At 31.4% G+C, this 17,477-nt stretch overlaps 1 protein-coding gene across 13 annotated transcripts in view; it reads right to left on the reverse strand.

Moving 5' to 3' along the window:
* Positions 1 to 16,605, reverse strand: part of LOC143194215 (inter-alpha-trypsin inhibitor heavy chain H4) — a 30,161-nt gene extending 13,556 nt beyond the window's left edge. For all 13 annotated transcript variants that reach the window (XR_013005256.1, XR_013005254.1, XR_013005255.1 and 10 more), the window contains exons 1-9: positions 16,405 to 16,605; positions 9,339 to 9,416; positions 6,945 to 7,181; positions 6,683 to 6,886; positions 5,449 to 5,712; positions 5,271 to 5,376; positions 5,027 to 5,214; positions 3,908 to 4,138; positions 2,341 to 2,626 (exon numbers count right to left, since the gene is read on the reverse strand). Coding sequence is in view for 4 of the 13 variants with exons in the window: in XM_076400817.1 (XP_076256932.1) it covers positions 2,341 to 2,626; positions 3,908 to 4,138; positions 5,027 to 5,214; positions 5,271 to 5,376; positions 5,449 to 5,712; positions 6,683 to 6,886; positions 6,945 to 7,181; positions 9,339 to 9,410 (1,588 nt within the window). In the remaining 9 variants the exon portion in view is untranslated. The remainder of the gene's footprint in view (positions 1 to 2,340; positions 2,627 to 3,907; positions 4,139 to 5,026; positions 5,215 to 5,270; positions 5,377 to 5,448; positions 5,713 to 6,682; positions 6,887 to 6,944; positions 7,182 to 9,338; positions 9,417 to 16,404) is intronic.
* Between the last annotated feature and the right edge of the window lie 872 nt (positions 16,606 to 17,477).

Genomic DNA, 17,477 nt, shown 5'->3' on the forward strand with positions numbered 1-17,477 from the left:
ATTTCGTTAAAGAAAAATGTGTTTAATAAGTATCTGAATAAATATATACACTTACTTAAACAAGATAGTTTGGATTTTCTTCATGAATTTACAAATATACGTCCTTCAATAAGCATGTTTGAAAAATAACTTAAAGCCCCCATCCTCCATCATTCTTAACTCATTCGCATTTCGCATTCGCAAAAAGGTAATGGAGATCTGTTCCTACCAGTAAAATGCGGTCCCCGGCCTACCATAGCAAAACATTTTTTTTTGGCAAAATTAGTTTTTTTTATTCAACATAATTCTCTTCAAGGGCGATAAACTGATTATAGCGATCCTCCAACTTTTCGATACCATTTTTGTAGTATGATTTGTCCTTTGCTTCAAAATAGGCCTCAGTTTCATCGATCTCCTCTTCATTCCACCAAATTTTTTTCCCACCAAGCATTCTTTTGAGATCTGAGAACAGAAAATAATCGCTGGGGGCTAGATCTGGAGAATACATTGTTTCACTGACTTGTGACACGGTGCATTGTCTTGGTCAAACAACACTTTCTTTTTCTTGAAATGCGGCCGTTTTTCGGCGATTTCGTCCTTCAAACGGTCCAATAACGCTATGTAATAGTTCCTGTTGGTGGTCCTTCCTTTTTCAAGGTAGTCAATGAAAATGATTCCATGCCCATCCCAAAATATAGACGCCATAACGTTGCCAGCCGACTATTGCATTTTCCCACGCTTTGAAGCGGGCTCATCGTGTGAATTCCACTCGGATGACTGTCGATTGGACTTCAAACTGAAATGATGGAGCCATATTTCATTCATTGTCACATATCGAAACAAAGACTCGGGTTTATTACGCTTGATCATATTTAAACAATGTTCCGAATCATTAACTCCCTCCGTCTCCGTGTGCTATTTCATTCAATTTCAATATACGGTCATTCGAAATCATTTTGTGGATTTTTTAAATGTTTTCGTCGGTAACAACCTCTTTGGGCGTCCACTGCGTTCACCGCCTTCAGTACTGATTTAACCTCGTCTAAACTTATCATACCAATCGTTGATGGTTGATTTTCCTGGGGCAGTGTCCGGAACCTTGGCATCAAGCCAAGTTTTTGCTTCATCTGTAATTTTTTCCCTTCAAAAACTAATTTTTTATCAACACGCGAAATTCTTTTTGTCAATCTTTTTCACAATAACAAAAGTTGCTTCACTCAAAATGCTATAATTCACAATGATCTGACCGTAAAAACAATGTAAAATAAATAAAATTTGGTGGAAAAAGGGAATAGTTATAATAGTATTTGATTAGGTTTTGCAAATAATAATATTTTTTTAATAAATCATTGCAGATATATTATTCCTGAATCTAGATCTAAAAATATTCCAACAAGTAGTCGACAAAAGCTGTAATTAGGGATTGGCTTCCAAAACATAAGTTGTGATCTGAAGATACCGTGTTAAAGAATGAAGTATTAGAAATTGTTATTTGGTAAATATTAATGGAAGGTTTAGTTGTACTTCAGGTGATTTACTTTTTTATAAATGGGCTTGAAGAAAGATTTACAGTAGATCAGATGGCTGAATTATATTGCGATAGAGTTTTATTCTCCACTTCATATTCAGTCAAATCGAATTGTTATGATATGTGGCAAAGCATTACTACTGTAGATATGTGGAAAGTATTGCCCACAATAACATCCTCCGGTTTGGATGTACTCCATCTGATATAAATGGAATTGTGATGATATTGGAAATTAACAATATAATTAATCATTGACTTGAATAGTGGCTCAAAATGTGGCAGTGACTAAATGAAACTTTCTGGATGTGGGATTGTGATTCAATACAGACAATACCAAGGTGAGTATATATATACTATAGGAAACTGTAGATGATGTATTGTAGAGTGTTAGAAATTTATGCGCATAAAAATGCATTGTGTGACAATAAAACACAGCAACCAAGCAGACAGGAACTAAACATAAGCATGAATATGTTCTCTAATGAAAATAAAGTACATACCTTAAATATATAGTTATTAATTAGTTACATTGAGCCTCCAGGAGGTTTAGAAACCGTAAATAAAATAACAAAGCTCAAACATATAAACTATGGTGGTTATTATTAAACTATCGTATAAGTATTTCGTAATATATTCATTATATATACCGTAATGCTAAAATAATTTATATTTTATGACGTTCTTATATCACTGATTTATAAATCTATTTCTAGTTAGCTAGTTTCAATTGATTGACATTTATATGATTTTTTATGATAGAGTGGACTAAGCATTAAATTATATTTTATATTGCAGATTGTTAAAACTTACCCGTAACTATTAATTGAACGTACCAGTAACTCCTGCTACATACAATTCACTTCCTTTGAACACTATTGGAAATGAACTTTTGGTCACGTTTTCAACATTATCCACGTATCTGAACGTGATATTAGTCAATAGTGGCGACGAAATCTGCCGATAGAAGTTCTCCAGCTGTAGATGAGCGTCTGCAGCTTCGTAAATATGCCTGGCGAATCCTTGATTATTCAATGAAAGCTTTTGAAGGAAATTTCTATCGGCATCTTCGCCAAAAGATAGAGAGAATATAGGCGCTTTATTGACATTGTGTTCCGTTATCTGAAAATAATATTAATACATTTATAACTCAAATAACATACAATATATAACATAGACTGAAAAGACCCGGGCCTAACCTATGGATGGTGATTTTGTTGTACTAACCTTCAAAACAGCTTTTAATATTTTATGATACCTTACTCATAAGTTTGTGAGTTTTTACTACCTTAATTATTATTTTCAAAACAATGGATCAAAAACAATTTCGTGTTTTAATTTTACACTGCTTCTTAATGGGAAAAATATTGTTCTAGCGAAGGAATGCCTTGAAAAGTGTTATAAGGGCTCCGCTTCATCCGAAAGAATAGTAAAACATTGTTTTGCTAACTGCAAACGTGGTCGAAGAGACCCCGATGATGCAGAACGCGGTAGACGTCCAAATGACGTAAACCACCAGAAAACAAAAAAAACAGAATATCGTTATAAATGATCGAAAAGTGACATTGCAAAAACGAGAACGTATTGATTATTTTGAATAGTGTTTGGCCACACAGTGTTTGATGTAACAAACTAGAATTTTTATGTCGATATGTGACAGTGGATGAAACATGGAACAGTGACTTCACTCCAGATTCAAAACGATCATCATATGAGTGGACAGCAACGGTATTTGGGTTCTGGGTGGTGTATTATTCATATTCGGATATCTTGAAAAGGGAAATACCATCAACAATGAATATTGTGTAGCATTATTGGAGCGTTTGAAGACCTAAATTACAAAGAAATGAACGTATATGAAAAAAAAAATTGTTTCATCAAGACAACGCACCGTGTCAATTAAAGTAATGGCTAAACTACATGAACTGAACTTCGAATTGCCCCCACATCTATTTTATTCGCCTTATTTGACTTCCGGTGACTTATTTGACTTCTGGCTGTTCGCGGACTTCAAGAAATACTCACCGGTAAGAAATTTCGCTCGAATGAAGAGGTTATCACCGAAACTGAAGCCTATTTTAAGGCAAAAGATAAATCGTTCTACAAAAGTGCTATTGAAATTTTAGAGCGGCACTGGAATGGTTGTGTGGCTCTTGCTGTAGATTATGTTTATGAATAAAGCCAATCTTGAACAAAGAAGGTTGACCGAAAAATGGAACCAAAACAATTAAAATACAATCATATGAGTAGTACCGGCAATGCGCCACTGAATTCAACAAATTGCCACTCCTTATTCTTGAAATATAATTATTTAGATAACAATCCATTTCCATCTCCATATAAATTATAATTTGTATAGGTATTAAATAAATTCCCGTGATATAAATAAACATATTTTCTTACCCTTGATATGATATATTCTATGTCCAAAGTCCCTAGTGTCGGTTCACCATCAGTCAGGAAAATAATTATGGGTTGGTTAAGTTGTGGATTGGGATTTTTTTCAACAATCTTCAAGCCAATTCTCAACGCTGTATCAATATCCGTAGCACCATGAGCTTCGAAACTTTTCAGAACTTCCTTAGCATTTTTTATGTTGTTTTCTGAGGCTTTGACCGATGGAGGTAAAATAGTCTATATCGCAAAAAGTATTCAAATTAGTAAATTATTCAAGATGCTCGAAATAAAATTTAAGGATATTTATCAAATAACTAATGGCTGAACAAGTATTAATGTATAACATATTCTGTCTTACTTGAAATATACTATAAATATACATAGAAGATCAAATATTGAATGTTCGGCATTCATATCTTGATTTTTTCCCATAAATATTGATAATACAAGCGACGAACAAGGATTGTGGCTAGACTAATATATGGCTTAGAAAGCTTATTATAGCATATATATTAGTATTGGACACCAAGACGTGAAACAGATCTATCTTTACTCATTTCTGATTTATAGTTTTTAATTCAACAAACGGCCGTTAATGGCCAAAAATACTAAAATAATGAGTTTTAGTTTGCTGATTTGTTTTCAGTAATTTCAATAAACTTCTTCCGTATTTAAATAAATCTGTTTTGAGTTAAAAAGCAATAAGTTTTTATTATGTTAACTATGCCTAGCACGCTATGTAGAATAAAAAAGTATATGTTTGGTTGTATAATCTGTTTATTGGAGTGCATTTCTAAACACAATATTTTTGGTCTTTCCATCCGGTGCATACTCAGGGGTATTTCTTTTATAATAGCTTATCTGCAGAAAGTGCTTGATTGAAAAAAAATGTGCCTACCTTTCTAATTCAAGTATATTTAGGAATTATAATTATTTCAAGAAGTGTGTATTTTAAAAAATATCACGAAAGTTATTCCAAGATAGTTATGGAACAACCAATAAGCTAACATTTTCTCATCTATCGAAAATATTAATATTTAAAGGCATATAGCGCACAACAGTTATTTTAAATGAATTTAAAATAATAGTAGCTTGGCCGTCGCATATTTGATTTATGTTACTTACTAGATTTCTTGGTTTTTCGGTCTCAGATAAAAAGCTATAAATCCACTCCTCTTCGTAGGTGATCTTGACTTGTTCGATATCCCAAACTCTCGACACTGAGTTGAATTCTACAATGCTAAATGTATCTTCCGGATTTAGTTCATCCAAAATACTGTTCATGGCTTCTTTTAATTGTTTCATTCTTCTACCTGTAATAAATGCCAGCTAAAATTAATTTCACCATATTCATCTAAAGATCCCTCACCAGACATGCTGCCACTTGTATCCAGAATAAAAACTGTTTGTTTCTTTAAAGGAGCTAGTTCTTCTGGTGAGAAGAAATGCACAAAATAGCCACCATCAACAAGAACCTAGTAAAACAAATAAATAAATATAGATATGCATATATATGTAATGTAATATAAATATATAAAACTATATACCTCACCACCTGCTACATTCCTAGCCACATCATACTGAACAACCATCTGGCCACTAATACCATCTTCTTCTTTGCCACCTAAGCTACTCGCCAATAGTTTCTGTTTTACAATATCCGGTTTAAAGGTAACGACAGCTGATGTATCGTTTATATTGTGAATAACGGCATCAAGATCAATGTTGGAGTTATTCTTTTCAATTTCATTTCCGGATCGTAACGATGGTACTTTAACAAACTTCAATGGAAGCGTTTCCATTATGTTAACCTGAAGATGAGATGGATTGCATATGGTAAAATATTTAACAGTGAAACATTCCAATCCGCAAAACAAGTTTATGGACATTATTTATTTATCTCATAAAATGATATGTCAAATGCTTACCAAGAGAAACTTATAGCGAACAAAACATATTATCAAAATTAGTAGTGAATTCACAAAAGACTATAGAAAATCTCAATTGAAATTAGTGAAAATTAAATTATATTCATGCTTCATGTCGCACTTAATATGTTAAGAATCACGCAGCGCCGGACAGGGTGGCAGTTGTGTAGTCAAATGTATGGATTTTGCCATGATGACTACACACACACCAGTGTATTGCCCTCGACGATTCAAATAAATATCAAATTTTTACAAAAGCTTAAAATACTCTTCACTTGTGGTGGTTTTACCCTTTTCAAGATAATACGTGTGAAAGGCCTCGACTTTTATGGCTGATAGATACAATGGCCTTCCTTTGTGCACATTAACTGTAAGAAATCCACTGTTTTGATAGCTTCTTAGTCTCTAGTGTTTTATGGCGTTAAACACGTTCGGATTGTAGCTGAAAATCGCTTTGAAGAGGCTTGAAAAGAACTATTTTGAAGAAGCCACTTGGTTGCACTTATGATAATATTTTTGCAAAATCTCATGTAGTTCAATTATCCGATCGTCAGTCCTCATAGTAATTATCAAGCATTTTCTTGGTTTGAATGATGGTTTCTTGTCCAAAACGCAATAATTAATCATTTTTCTGTTTGTGTTAAAATTAGAGAAGTTGTCTGCAGTCGATGGCTGTCAAATACAAACCAAATAACGCAGCTTTAGCAGTCATTGAATTACTAAATTACTCTCGTAACTCTTCTACGTCCATGGAGTCTTTAAGCTTTTATATTATAGCAAACTTTGAGTTAGTAATTATAATTTACTAAAATTAATTTCTTAAATGTAAGATTAACTAAATGTTGTAACCTACCACCACTTCTAAAGTTTTGACAGGTTGCCTCGGGTGGATATTTAATACCAATTCATATTTATCGCCATTTCTAACCAACAGTTCCTCATAGCGAAGATAAAACGTTGCTTTGCTTTGAGGTTCTACGTTGACAGCCACCGTAAACCTGTTGGAATCTCTTGCCTTTACGGACACGTGGGCAGCAGCAGCTCCACCCGCAACTGCCTGAAATGAATCAAAAAATGAGTCGTGATATTCTACATGTTTTATATTATCCCTTTACCGCGTCGTACTGTTTCTTCACCTCTTCTTTTTCTCCTACGTACGCCTCGTATTGTTTTCCATCGAGTTCCATAATAAATCCAGAGATGAAAGCCTTTTCCGGAATTATTACTGAAAATTTGACTTCTTGTGCCTTTGTGTGGTAATTTCTAATTTTACTGGTGATGAGAGTTTTGGCGTAACGATTGGAAACATTTGTATCGATACGCATTTCATAAATTTGTGGAACTGTCGATTCCTGTACATAAATAATTTTATACTTAAATTAATAAAGTCTTCAGTGGCTATTAAATAATTCGAATAGGAGACTAACTAAATTCTAGATTCTCTACCATGTTTCTTCGTGGATATATTTGAAATATTCCGAAATTTTCGCAATAATAAATTTTTTTCTAATATTCATTTTTAGCCTATTATGTAGGTGTTATTTACTGTCTACAAAAGCATCTTAGGAAACTGGTAAAATTGTTGAGGATCCGCCATGATGTTTTAGCTTAAAGGTCTACTTTAAAAATCTTTCCTTTTAGGGTATTTGTTACTTCAAAAAAACATAATTGCGTTGCTTCCGTTATCAACGAGTATTTCTGGACTGGACCTACAGTTTAACTTGGGCTCCGAACCACGGTTCTCGGCATTAAGCCAACCGACTGGCCAGTGAACAACTTAGAGACCATCTCAGAAGACATCCGCTCTTACCCCGGTTGATTACTGGCGTGAGTTGATTATTCCTTGTCGGATTTTTCACTGTTGTCTATAAAGACATTTACAATTACAATAACAAACATAAAGTATATCCATGCCCCAGCAGGATTAGAAACCGCGACTAACAGTAACTTGACCGTCCTGTCGCCTTTACCGCTGTACCAACGAAGTCGGCATTGCTCAAATTTAGCTAAATCTATATCAGTAATCCGTAATCACGTTGTCATTTACAGTAAAAAAAGGAAACTTGGTGAATAAAATAAAATAAACGATTAAATTTGAATTGTGATCAATGCGTAATCAATTTTAATTAAATGTTTGATTATCGTTATGTGTTTTTATGATTGCTGTCTTGTATTTTATTAAACAAAAATAAAATATGTATAGTTGGTTGGATTTTGTGTATATTATAAGGCTGTTCACTTTTTAATTAATTCAATTAAACAGAATCTACCAACTCATCAAGAAAATAATCAAATCACAAGAAAAGTAGAGAGCTCGATTTGGAATTTGCCATAGTTAAGTGGAGTTAGGACAAAAGTTTCACAGTTGAAACTGTAAGGTCACAAAACTTAAGGATACTAAGAGACCACCAGCCACAAATTTTAGAAGTGGAAAAACATCCCTATTTCTGGCATATAAGTTCCGGGTATGAGGTGAAAAGTAGACATTGTTGGGCACTAATATAGTCTACTGGAGATTTTACAGTTCAGGGTGAGCCGCTACCAAAAACGGATTGCAGTGGCTCCATTGCTCAAGCGTACAAAATTGGAATTTACATTGACATTTTATACATGTTATGTCATTCACATTTAGGTGAAAATAATTAAAATAAATTAGTAAACGAACTACACAACTTACTGTAGATACCCATATGGGACAGCGACATTGTAATTTAAATATTTGCTCTGCTTATTACATTATAAGTAAGTAAAGTGTAAGTAAAATAAAACCTTTTATTTTTGAACCCCAAATTGTTCGTTACCTGTCTATAAAACGGGGATCATCAACAAAGTATCCTGGGGTTAGTAAAACTCCACGATAGAAATCTTGAGTTGTCGCTTTCTTTTCAACATTTTCAATTTCAACAAGGAATTTACATACATAACCAGTTATAATAATACATAAATAAGAACGCCATATAGATTACTGCTTCCAACCTGGAAATGCCAAATGTGATACTTGAGACAATGTTTGATATGAAGTTATTGTGTACACAGGGATAATCCATATATCTTCGTAGTTTATATATGTTGTCAAATAAACTATGTTGATAAATTAACTCTCTAAGATAAATAGAGAATGAGGGGAGGGTTGGACAATGATCTGATATATCAAAGAAGGATATCCTGTTAAGAATTAATAGAAGCATATTAAGAGAGTAATATATAAAATATCAGAAAATAAAAATTAAAAGCATAATAATAAATATAAATGAAATAAAAAAAAAAATATATATATATATATATATATATATATATATATATATATATATATATATATATTTCCAATATACTAATATGTAAGCAACGTAAATGAAATAACCTTATTGTAAAGGTTAAACCTGTCTTATGTGGAAACAAGATTAACTATTATGTCAGAGCGATATCAATATTAAATCCTTAAATGTTATCAAATAAAAATAAGAATCCCAAATTATAGATTTTTTTTTTAAATTGACAAAATTACTTACTTGTTTCGTTGAGACATCTTTTATAGTTACACATATCAATATAATGCCCAACAGGGTGAAGGTAACATCCATTTGGATCTGTAATAAAAAAGGTATGTGATAAATTTTATAAAACGCTTTAAATATGAAAAATTACTATCAAAAATTTCGTTTAAAATCAATTTGATAGATAACTATTATACACAATATAATACAACAAAACATAATTAATTAACATAATCATCAATTAATTTCCGTATTACTTTATTATGTAAATACCTGACGAAACAAGTAGTATTAGTGTATATTTTATATGTCGGTATTTAACTGATTTATTAAGAAATAAATATCGTGATTTGCATAAATTTCTTCTCATATCCTTGAATATATTCAGAGCATTTTTGTTAATTGTTAAATAAGAGCAATATATACGATACGACACGATTAGTTTGTTTATGTTTGTAACCTGTTTAAAACAAGTGCTAACATTTATAGTAGTTTTACCACGTATCGGCAGATCATAATCTAAGTATTGCATCATATTAACAATCGTTAACTGTATTTTGTATATGTTCATGTACGTCCTTACAGTGCGAAAAAACTTTTATTTTTTTTTAACTTGTAATGTTAGCAGAAAATTGAAACGTAGGTCCGAAATTACCTGCAAAAAGTATGGCATTAGGCATCATTAAACTTTATAATTGAGAATAATTGTAATACAAATTTGAATACAATAATGAGCAATATATTTATATCTTATTTTCTCAATCAATATTTATCAACTGTTTAATTACCGCACCATTTTTAAATAAAATAATAGTTTTATTAACCCTTAATAAGGAATATATTAAGATTATTATTCGTTGAAACTTCAATGAAATAAGTTTTAACATTCGAAACACGAACAAATAACGAGAGACTTAGAAAATTGAAAATGTCATTAAAAAAAAGACCTAATGCTTGCCAAGATAAATACAGTCAAAACTATTTCACTATTTGTCAATCAAATACTTTTTAGCGTTTTACAATAATAAATGTTATTGACAAATACAACTCCTAAATGCTGCTATGAACATTGTTGTTTACAATCATATTACAAATCAAACATAAAACCATATATTTACATGTAGCATAAAATTGGTCACGCGTTACTTTCAGTGTCGCGGTTAACTTATGACTGAAACTTGTCGGACAGAGAGTAGCGACTGAAACACTCTATTGTAAAAAGTAGTAAAACCGAAAATAGCGACTGAAAGTCTCTACAGGAACAATCGATAGCAAAAAGTAGTCGGACTGCAAATAGCGACTAAACCGTGGATAGTAAAAAAGTAGTAAAATCAGTGGGAACGAAAATGGCCAGCGAAACATCCAGATAATAAAAAGTAGTCAAATCAGTTGGATTGAAACAAGCGACCGAAAGTAGTAATAAATAAAAAATGTAATGTATTATATAATTATTGATTTGTAACTAGCAATTTTTATTGACAGTGGAATCTAGACCAGAATAGTATCTAATAACAGAAAATTTTTAATAAGAGGTATTCTCGTTAGTCTTGTCGGCTAGTAAGGTAGTTCACGATTACAAATTTATATTTGACAACAATAAGAATAATTTACAATTAACGATTATTTAATTTTACGTCGCTATACGTTATTATTTTACATGAATTAAAAGATATTCCTTATTTTATAAAATAGAATGAAACATTTTTTAACCTGATAGATGTCAACCTTACCATTAGAGTCCAAAATTTGATGTCGCACAATCACAATCTCTGTTGGATGAAAACTCAACGTAAATACAATCAGAATTTGTACATTATCGTAAGTACAATATTACAAATAAGCTATAAATAAATATATAATAAAAAATAATAAGAATACATATAAGGCATAATAAAAAATAATTTTCCCTTATTTTAATAAGGAAAAATTTTAAATTTGAAAGCTGGGCTCCAGATATGGCGGTTAGACAAAATAATACGATTATTTGACATATACACAATACTTCGTAATAAGGTGTTGAGCCACCAAAAGTTTTTAAAATCCTAGAGTTCCTCACAAAATCGATTTGTAGTTGTATTAGCTAATTGCCTCAATGGTGTTGGAGGTAGAAATCTACTCCCCATAACGTTTCAAATATGCTGAGTTCCGGTGATTATGTTCGCCAAGGAAGATATTTGATGATTTTATGAGATTCCTCAAACCAACACTGAATCTACTTGGCTGTCTGTGGACGTATTATCGTCTTGGAATGTGGCAGTATTTTGGCAATCAGTATATGTCGAAGTATTCATTGGCAGTAATCCGCCCGGCGACGTATATGAAAGAATTATCTGAAAAACTTCCGAACATCCCGCATTCTGTCTATAGGAAAGAGGCAGCCTGGATCGTAAACTTGTTTTGGGGTTCTCCATACATAAACCTAGTCCTTTGTAGAAAACAATATTAACAATGATTCATCACACTACAATACATTCTTTCAATCGTCAAGTGCTCAGGTTTTATGAAAACGGCATCACTCTTGTACAGAACAAAGCGTGTACATGACTTGCGAAGGCATGTAATGATAGTTGAGAAATACTTTCTTGAAAAAACAGTCTTGCAAACATGCAACAAGATATACTATATTGCATGGTGCTCATATTATTTTATATATCCTAGAATGCTATAGCCAAATAAACTAAATCTATTAGAAACCATTTTATAGACGGAAAATGAATTTATATTGCTCATAATATTGCTCGACTTCTTGGCGATCACATGACTTAGAAGACCTTCTTAAACTTGGATGAGAAGTTTTTACACGTTTGTTCTAATCAACATAGAGGCAGTCTTTAGTTGAAAACCTTATACGATGTGTGTAAAAATTACTAATAATTTACCACTTCTAAGCCTGTAATGTTCTTCCGCAACAACAATCGTGCATTATCTAGAAGACTCTAGGTTTCTGACGCATAATTAAATAAAATAATAAGCAATATTTCCAAGCTTAATTCCCCTGCTGATTTGTGAATGTTTGATTTGCCTTTGCCTTGATTATTCAATAAATGCTAAATAAAAAAAATGCTAGTAAATTGATTTTAAAAAATTAAAGGATTTAAGTTTAATTTATTATTAATATGTGTTATATAAATATTTATTTAATATTCCCTTAGAATTTACCAATAATTCTCTATTATTGGTATTAACCTATTTGAAGATAATATGCTATTTAATTTAAAATCTCCTTTTCAAAGAGTTTATATGTAGACCTACAGCTTTTGGCCAACTTTACCATAAACGATTACTTGAATAAAAATACTATTACGAATATGATAAATAAAAATAGTACTAAATAATAATTGTATTTCCGATATATTTTACGATTTTGGTAACAACAATTAAATGATAAGTTAGAGTAATTGTTGTAGTTTATTCAGGAATAGCATAATTCAGTTGGAGACTGTTGGAATATTTCGAACAATACTAAAAAAAATATGTAGCTTTTTATTATATTAAATTATATATTTGCTTTTCAAGATTTTACCAGTAGTATTCACCTTACTAGAAATATATACACTATACTTTATATCAGTAGTATATTTCAGTAAAAAGCTCACAATCATCAGTTACCAGTTGAAAATCTATATTTATATTCTACGTTATTCTTTTATGTTCCATATATTTTTTATTTAGGTATTTTCTTTTTACGGCTAAAAATGTTGCTAATATTGTTATATACAACCCTTCAATAAAGTATGCTATAATATGTAACAAGACATTTTTATATATGTATTACAGATATTCTTAGATAGATATTTATAGACATTATTGTATCTGAATATCAATTGGAATGTTAATATGCATAGAAATTTCAGTACTAAATGGTGGCATAAGGAGTGGGTTCCCTCAAAACAACTGTCTCAATTCAGAATTTACCTTGTTAAAGAAAGTAGATTGCTATAAGCGGCAATACAGATCACACTAAAATAATGCGGATTATATTTTCAAGACAATACTTCAATCAATCTTAGGCTCTACCGAAGCACCGATGCTCCAAATATAAATTTGAGATTATGTGGCATAACAACAGTTCAATTGAAAAGTCCCCCGCCTACCATAATAAAACAAGCGTGATACACTGATTATAGCGATCCTCCAACCTTTGGATACCATTTTTGTAGTACGATCTGTACCTTTCTTCAAAATAGGCCTCAGTTTCGGCGATCGAGCATTCTTTTAATATCTGAAAAAAGAAAATAGTCGCTGGAGGTCATATATGGAGAGTACGGTGGATGAGGAAGGAATTCGAATTTCAATTTATGGATTTTTGCCCTCGTTTTCACTGACTTGTGAACGGTGCATTGTCTTGGTGAAGCAGCACTTTCTTTTTCGTCAGATGCGGCCTTTTTAGTAGATTTCGTCCTTCAAACGGTCCAATAACGCTATATAATAGTATCTGTTGATAGTGCTTCCTTTTTCAAGGTAGTCAATTAAAATTATTCCATGCGCATCCCAAAATACAGACGCCATAACCTTGCCAGACGACTGTTGCGTTTTTCCATGCTTTGGAGTGGGTTCATCTTGTGCAGTCCACTCACATTACAGTCGATTGGACTTCAGAGTGAAATAATGGAGCCATGTTACATCTATTGTCACATATCAACGCAAAAACTCGTGTTTATTATACTTGATCATCTTCAAACACTCCCCCGAATCATCAACTCGTCGCTGTTTTAATTTCATTCAATTTTATTCAATTTCAATTTATGGTTATTCAAAATGATTTTGTGAATTTTTGAAATATATTCGTCGGTTACAACCTCTTTTAGGCGTCCACTGCCTTTACCGTCTTCGGTGCTCATTTCACCACGTCTAAACCTTGCATACCAATCCTTAATAGTTGTTTTTCCTGGAAAGGTATCTGCAAACTCGATCAAAACAAGTTTTTGCTTCAACTGTATTTTTTCCCTTCAAAAAGCAATATTTTATCAACGCGCGAAATAACTTTTTATCCATTTTTTTGACAATAACAAAAGTTGCTTCACTGAAATTGCTATAATTCACAAAATAATGATCCGACAGCTCTCAAATTATATGCAGGTATCTTTTGAACGCTATGACTAACTGAAAAACTGATTTATTTCTAGCCGCGATCTATGTGTCAGGCCGGGGACTTTTAAATTGACCTGTTATACTGGTACAAAAAGCAGAGAACTAATGTAGTATTAACCTAGCTAAAGTAGTACTGTAAATCCATTTCAGATTAAATAATGCCTATGATAGGAGATTGAAATTATACTATTATTATAATGTTAAACTTTGTATCATTAAAAGCACCTAGCAAGAAGATTTAATTAAAAATATCAGCCTGTAGATATTACATGTTTCCCTCGTGTTTGTATAATAATATTTAAATTAAAGATTTACGAACTCAAGATAAAATAAAAAGATAAAGAGAAGCGCTGATATGTTCCCTGTATAAGAAATCAGATGCAACCGAGTAAAAAAATTACAGATTTTAGCGGTGTTGGAAACATATATAAGATTGTGTCACTAAAAATTAAAATTTGAATTAATACAATGCTGATTTTAACGAATTATATATAACCGTAGATAATAAAACAAAAGCTACCATTATGTTTATTATTTACAAACAACAATACTACATGCACTTAAACCAAAATAGAAGAATAGACATGGCGTTCAATATGATGCTACACACTGTCCACTGATGATAACCACTAATGTCCACTGATGATAATGCTTTATTTGCTGAGACATATACTGAGGATTCTAGATGTTTTCATGACATTCATGCATCTCCTAACATTTTTCATTGCACTCATATAGTTTGAGAGCGAAGAAATATCCAAAGTATTAACAATTGGTGGATCACCTCCTATCGTAAACTATACTACTGCTGATAATCCGTGTCGGCAAATTTGCAGGAGCTCTTCCTTCTTTTGCGTATGTAGAATAGAACATGTTACGGTCAAAACTAAAACTAACGTCTTGGGCAGTATTATAATCTGACATCTATAAGCTTGAGGACTTTCAAAGGCGATTCTTAAGACAAAGTCTACAAGCTTATTTCCAAGATCGTATTAGGAAACAATTAATTTAAGATGCGACAATATGTGCACAGTTGAAGTACAAATTCAATCACAAATTCATTCGAATCAATGGCAGGTCACAGCGAATAGCTCCAAAAAGGACATTGATCATCACATCATAGAAAGCGATCTAAAAAGTAAGACATTCTTCGACGTCAGATGTGTTTCTATAGCAGATTTCTTTAAATAACACAATAAAGGTAATTATTGTCGAAATTCTAATGTTAAGCATTTCATTGTAGAGAAATATGAAGACCGTTTAATTTAACCAGTAGTATGATGCGAGCTGCGAACAATAAATGCAACTATAATGTCTCAAGGAAGGATGATATATGTGAAAAAAAAATCACTATTCATTATAATTATTACTGACTCTGTCTACTGTGACTCTGACTCTATATACTGTTATATTAAATTGTCCATATCAAGAAGTCCACTGAAATACAACAGAAATATGCAAAATTCTTGTCAAAAAGGAACACCTTATTTTTTAGTTTTACAAATTTAAGTATATAAAGATTGGATTCTAGTTTATAAGAACCTACGTTGAACAAAACAATTTTAAAAGGCTCTAAGGCTTTCATTCCATGACGAACAACCGTTTTAATATCGTGAACAAAGTCCGATATAATATTTTTAAGACTCTACAATAAAACATTTATTCTCATAAACAAATAGCTATAGCGCATCATCTGGATCAAAAAGTAGCAATACCTGTAATTCCTTCTGTTGACGCCAACTATCAACAAGACTATTACCTGATTATTCCTAACTTTCTCATTTTCTAACATTTTCTTTCTTTAATCAATAGTCCTATAAATATTTATACTAACTAAATTTATCTTAAAAACATTAAAAAGTTACTTTTCATTTAAATATTATATATTATGTATAACGTAGTATATATTACTTCACAAGTATTAGTTTCAATGGTAAATTATCAGCAATGTCAATTAATAAGTCATACTAATATTAGAATGTATACTTACTGTTTGATAACTGAAGTACGGATAAAGATAAACACTCAGAAATCGTCACAGAACCGTATTGTATAAGAGTACAGACCCGACAGAGTCCATCTCATTCTCCAAACGCTTCATCCCCACCAACGTAATATTTTATAAGACTGACCTCCGGGTTATCCCAGAACAGATTTGAATAAACTAATTGTGTTTGTTTCTGTTTACCATTATTCGGTTCCAGTTTATATATTGTTACGAGTACCGCGAACATATCAATGTATTGCTTCTATTTACTGTCAGTTTGACGTGATACGAGATGATAAAAATGTACTTGGAATTATAGTGGTTTTAGGAAATTCAGTTTATCTCAAAAAATATGGTCCATTGTTATCTATAACTTTATATGTATATATGACGAATAATATTTTTTAGGAGTGACAGTGCAATGAATAATAAATAAGGTGGGTCAGGTACTATATTCTCCACGAAACACTTAATTTATTGACTAATAGAATAAATAGCTAAGCATCATTGTGAGAGTAATTACTAATATTTTAATTATTTGTCATATATTTGACATATTGAAATCATTTTTGTTTCAGTCTTCGGTTAATTATGATCAACTGTTTTTTACAAAATTATTTCAATTAAATAAATACTTTATCGTAATTTCAATCAATACCAATGTTATAGTCGATAATAATTTCGCGTAATGATATCAGTCGGCTTTGAACTTGAACTTCTTTGAATTTTTTATTTGTTAGAAAGTGCTTTTAGATTAATTTGTTGCATCAAAATTTTTACTTTTAAACCACCTAAAGTAACATTTACAGATTTAATAGAACCTGAATAAAATTACTAAATTCTTGTAATAAATTGTGTAATAAAGTAAAGAACTGGAAAAGAACTTTACATTTCAAATATTATATCGTAATTTTAGGTTTATATTGGTTTTTTTGTATTTCGTTCTTATATATATTTAAGTATTTAACCAATTAATATTTCAGCCATATATGTGTAATTCTGTTTATTTTAATATTTTCATTCTGCCTTGAATTAGTACAAATAAAAGTGTTTAATCATGTTTCTATACAATAATT

Source organism: Rhynchophorus ferrugineus, unplaced genomic scaffold, assembly GCF_030347505.1.
Source record: "Rhynchophorus ferrugineus isolate W39M unplaced genomic scaffold, kcgeb_rfMv2 rfM3, whole genome shotgun sequence".
Lineage (NCBI taxonomy): Eukaryota > Metazoa > Arthropoda > Insecta > Coleoptera > Curculionidae > Rhynchophorus > Rhynchophorus ferrugineus.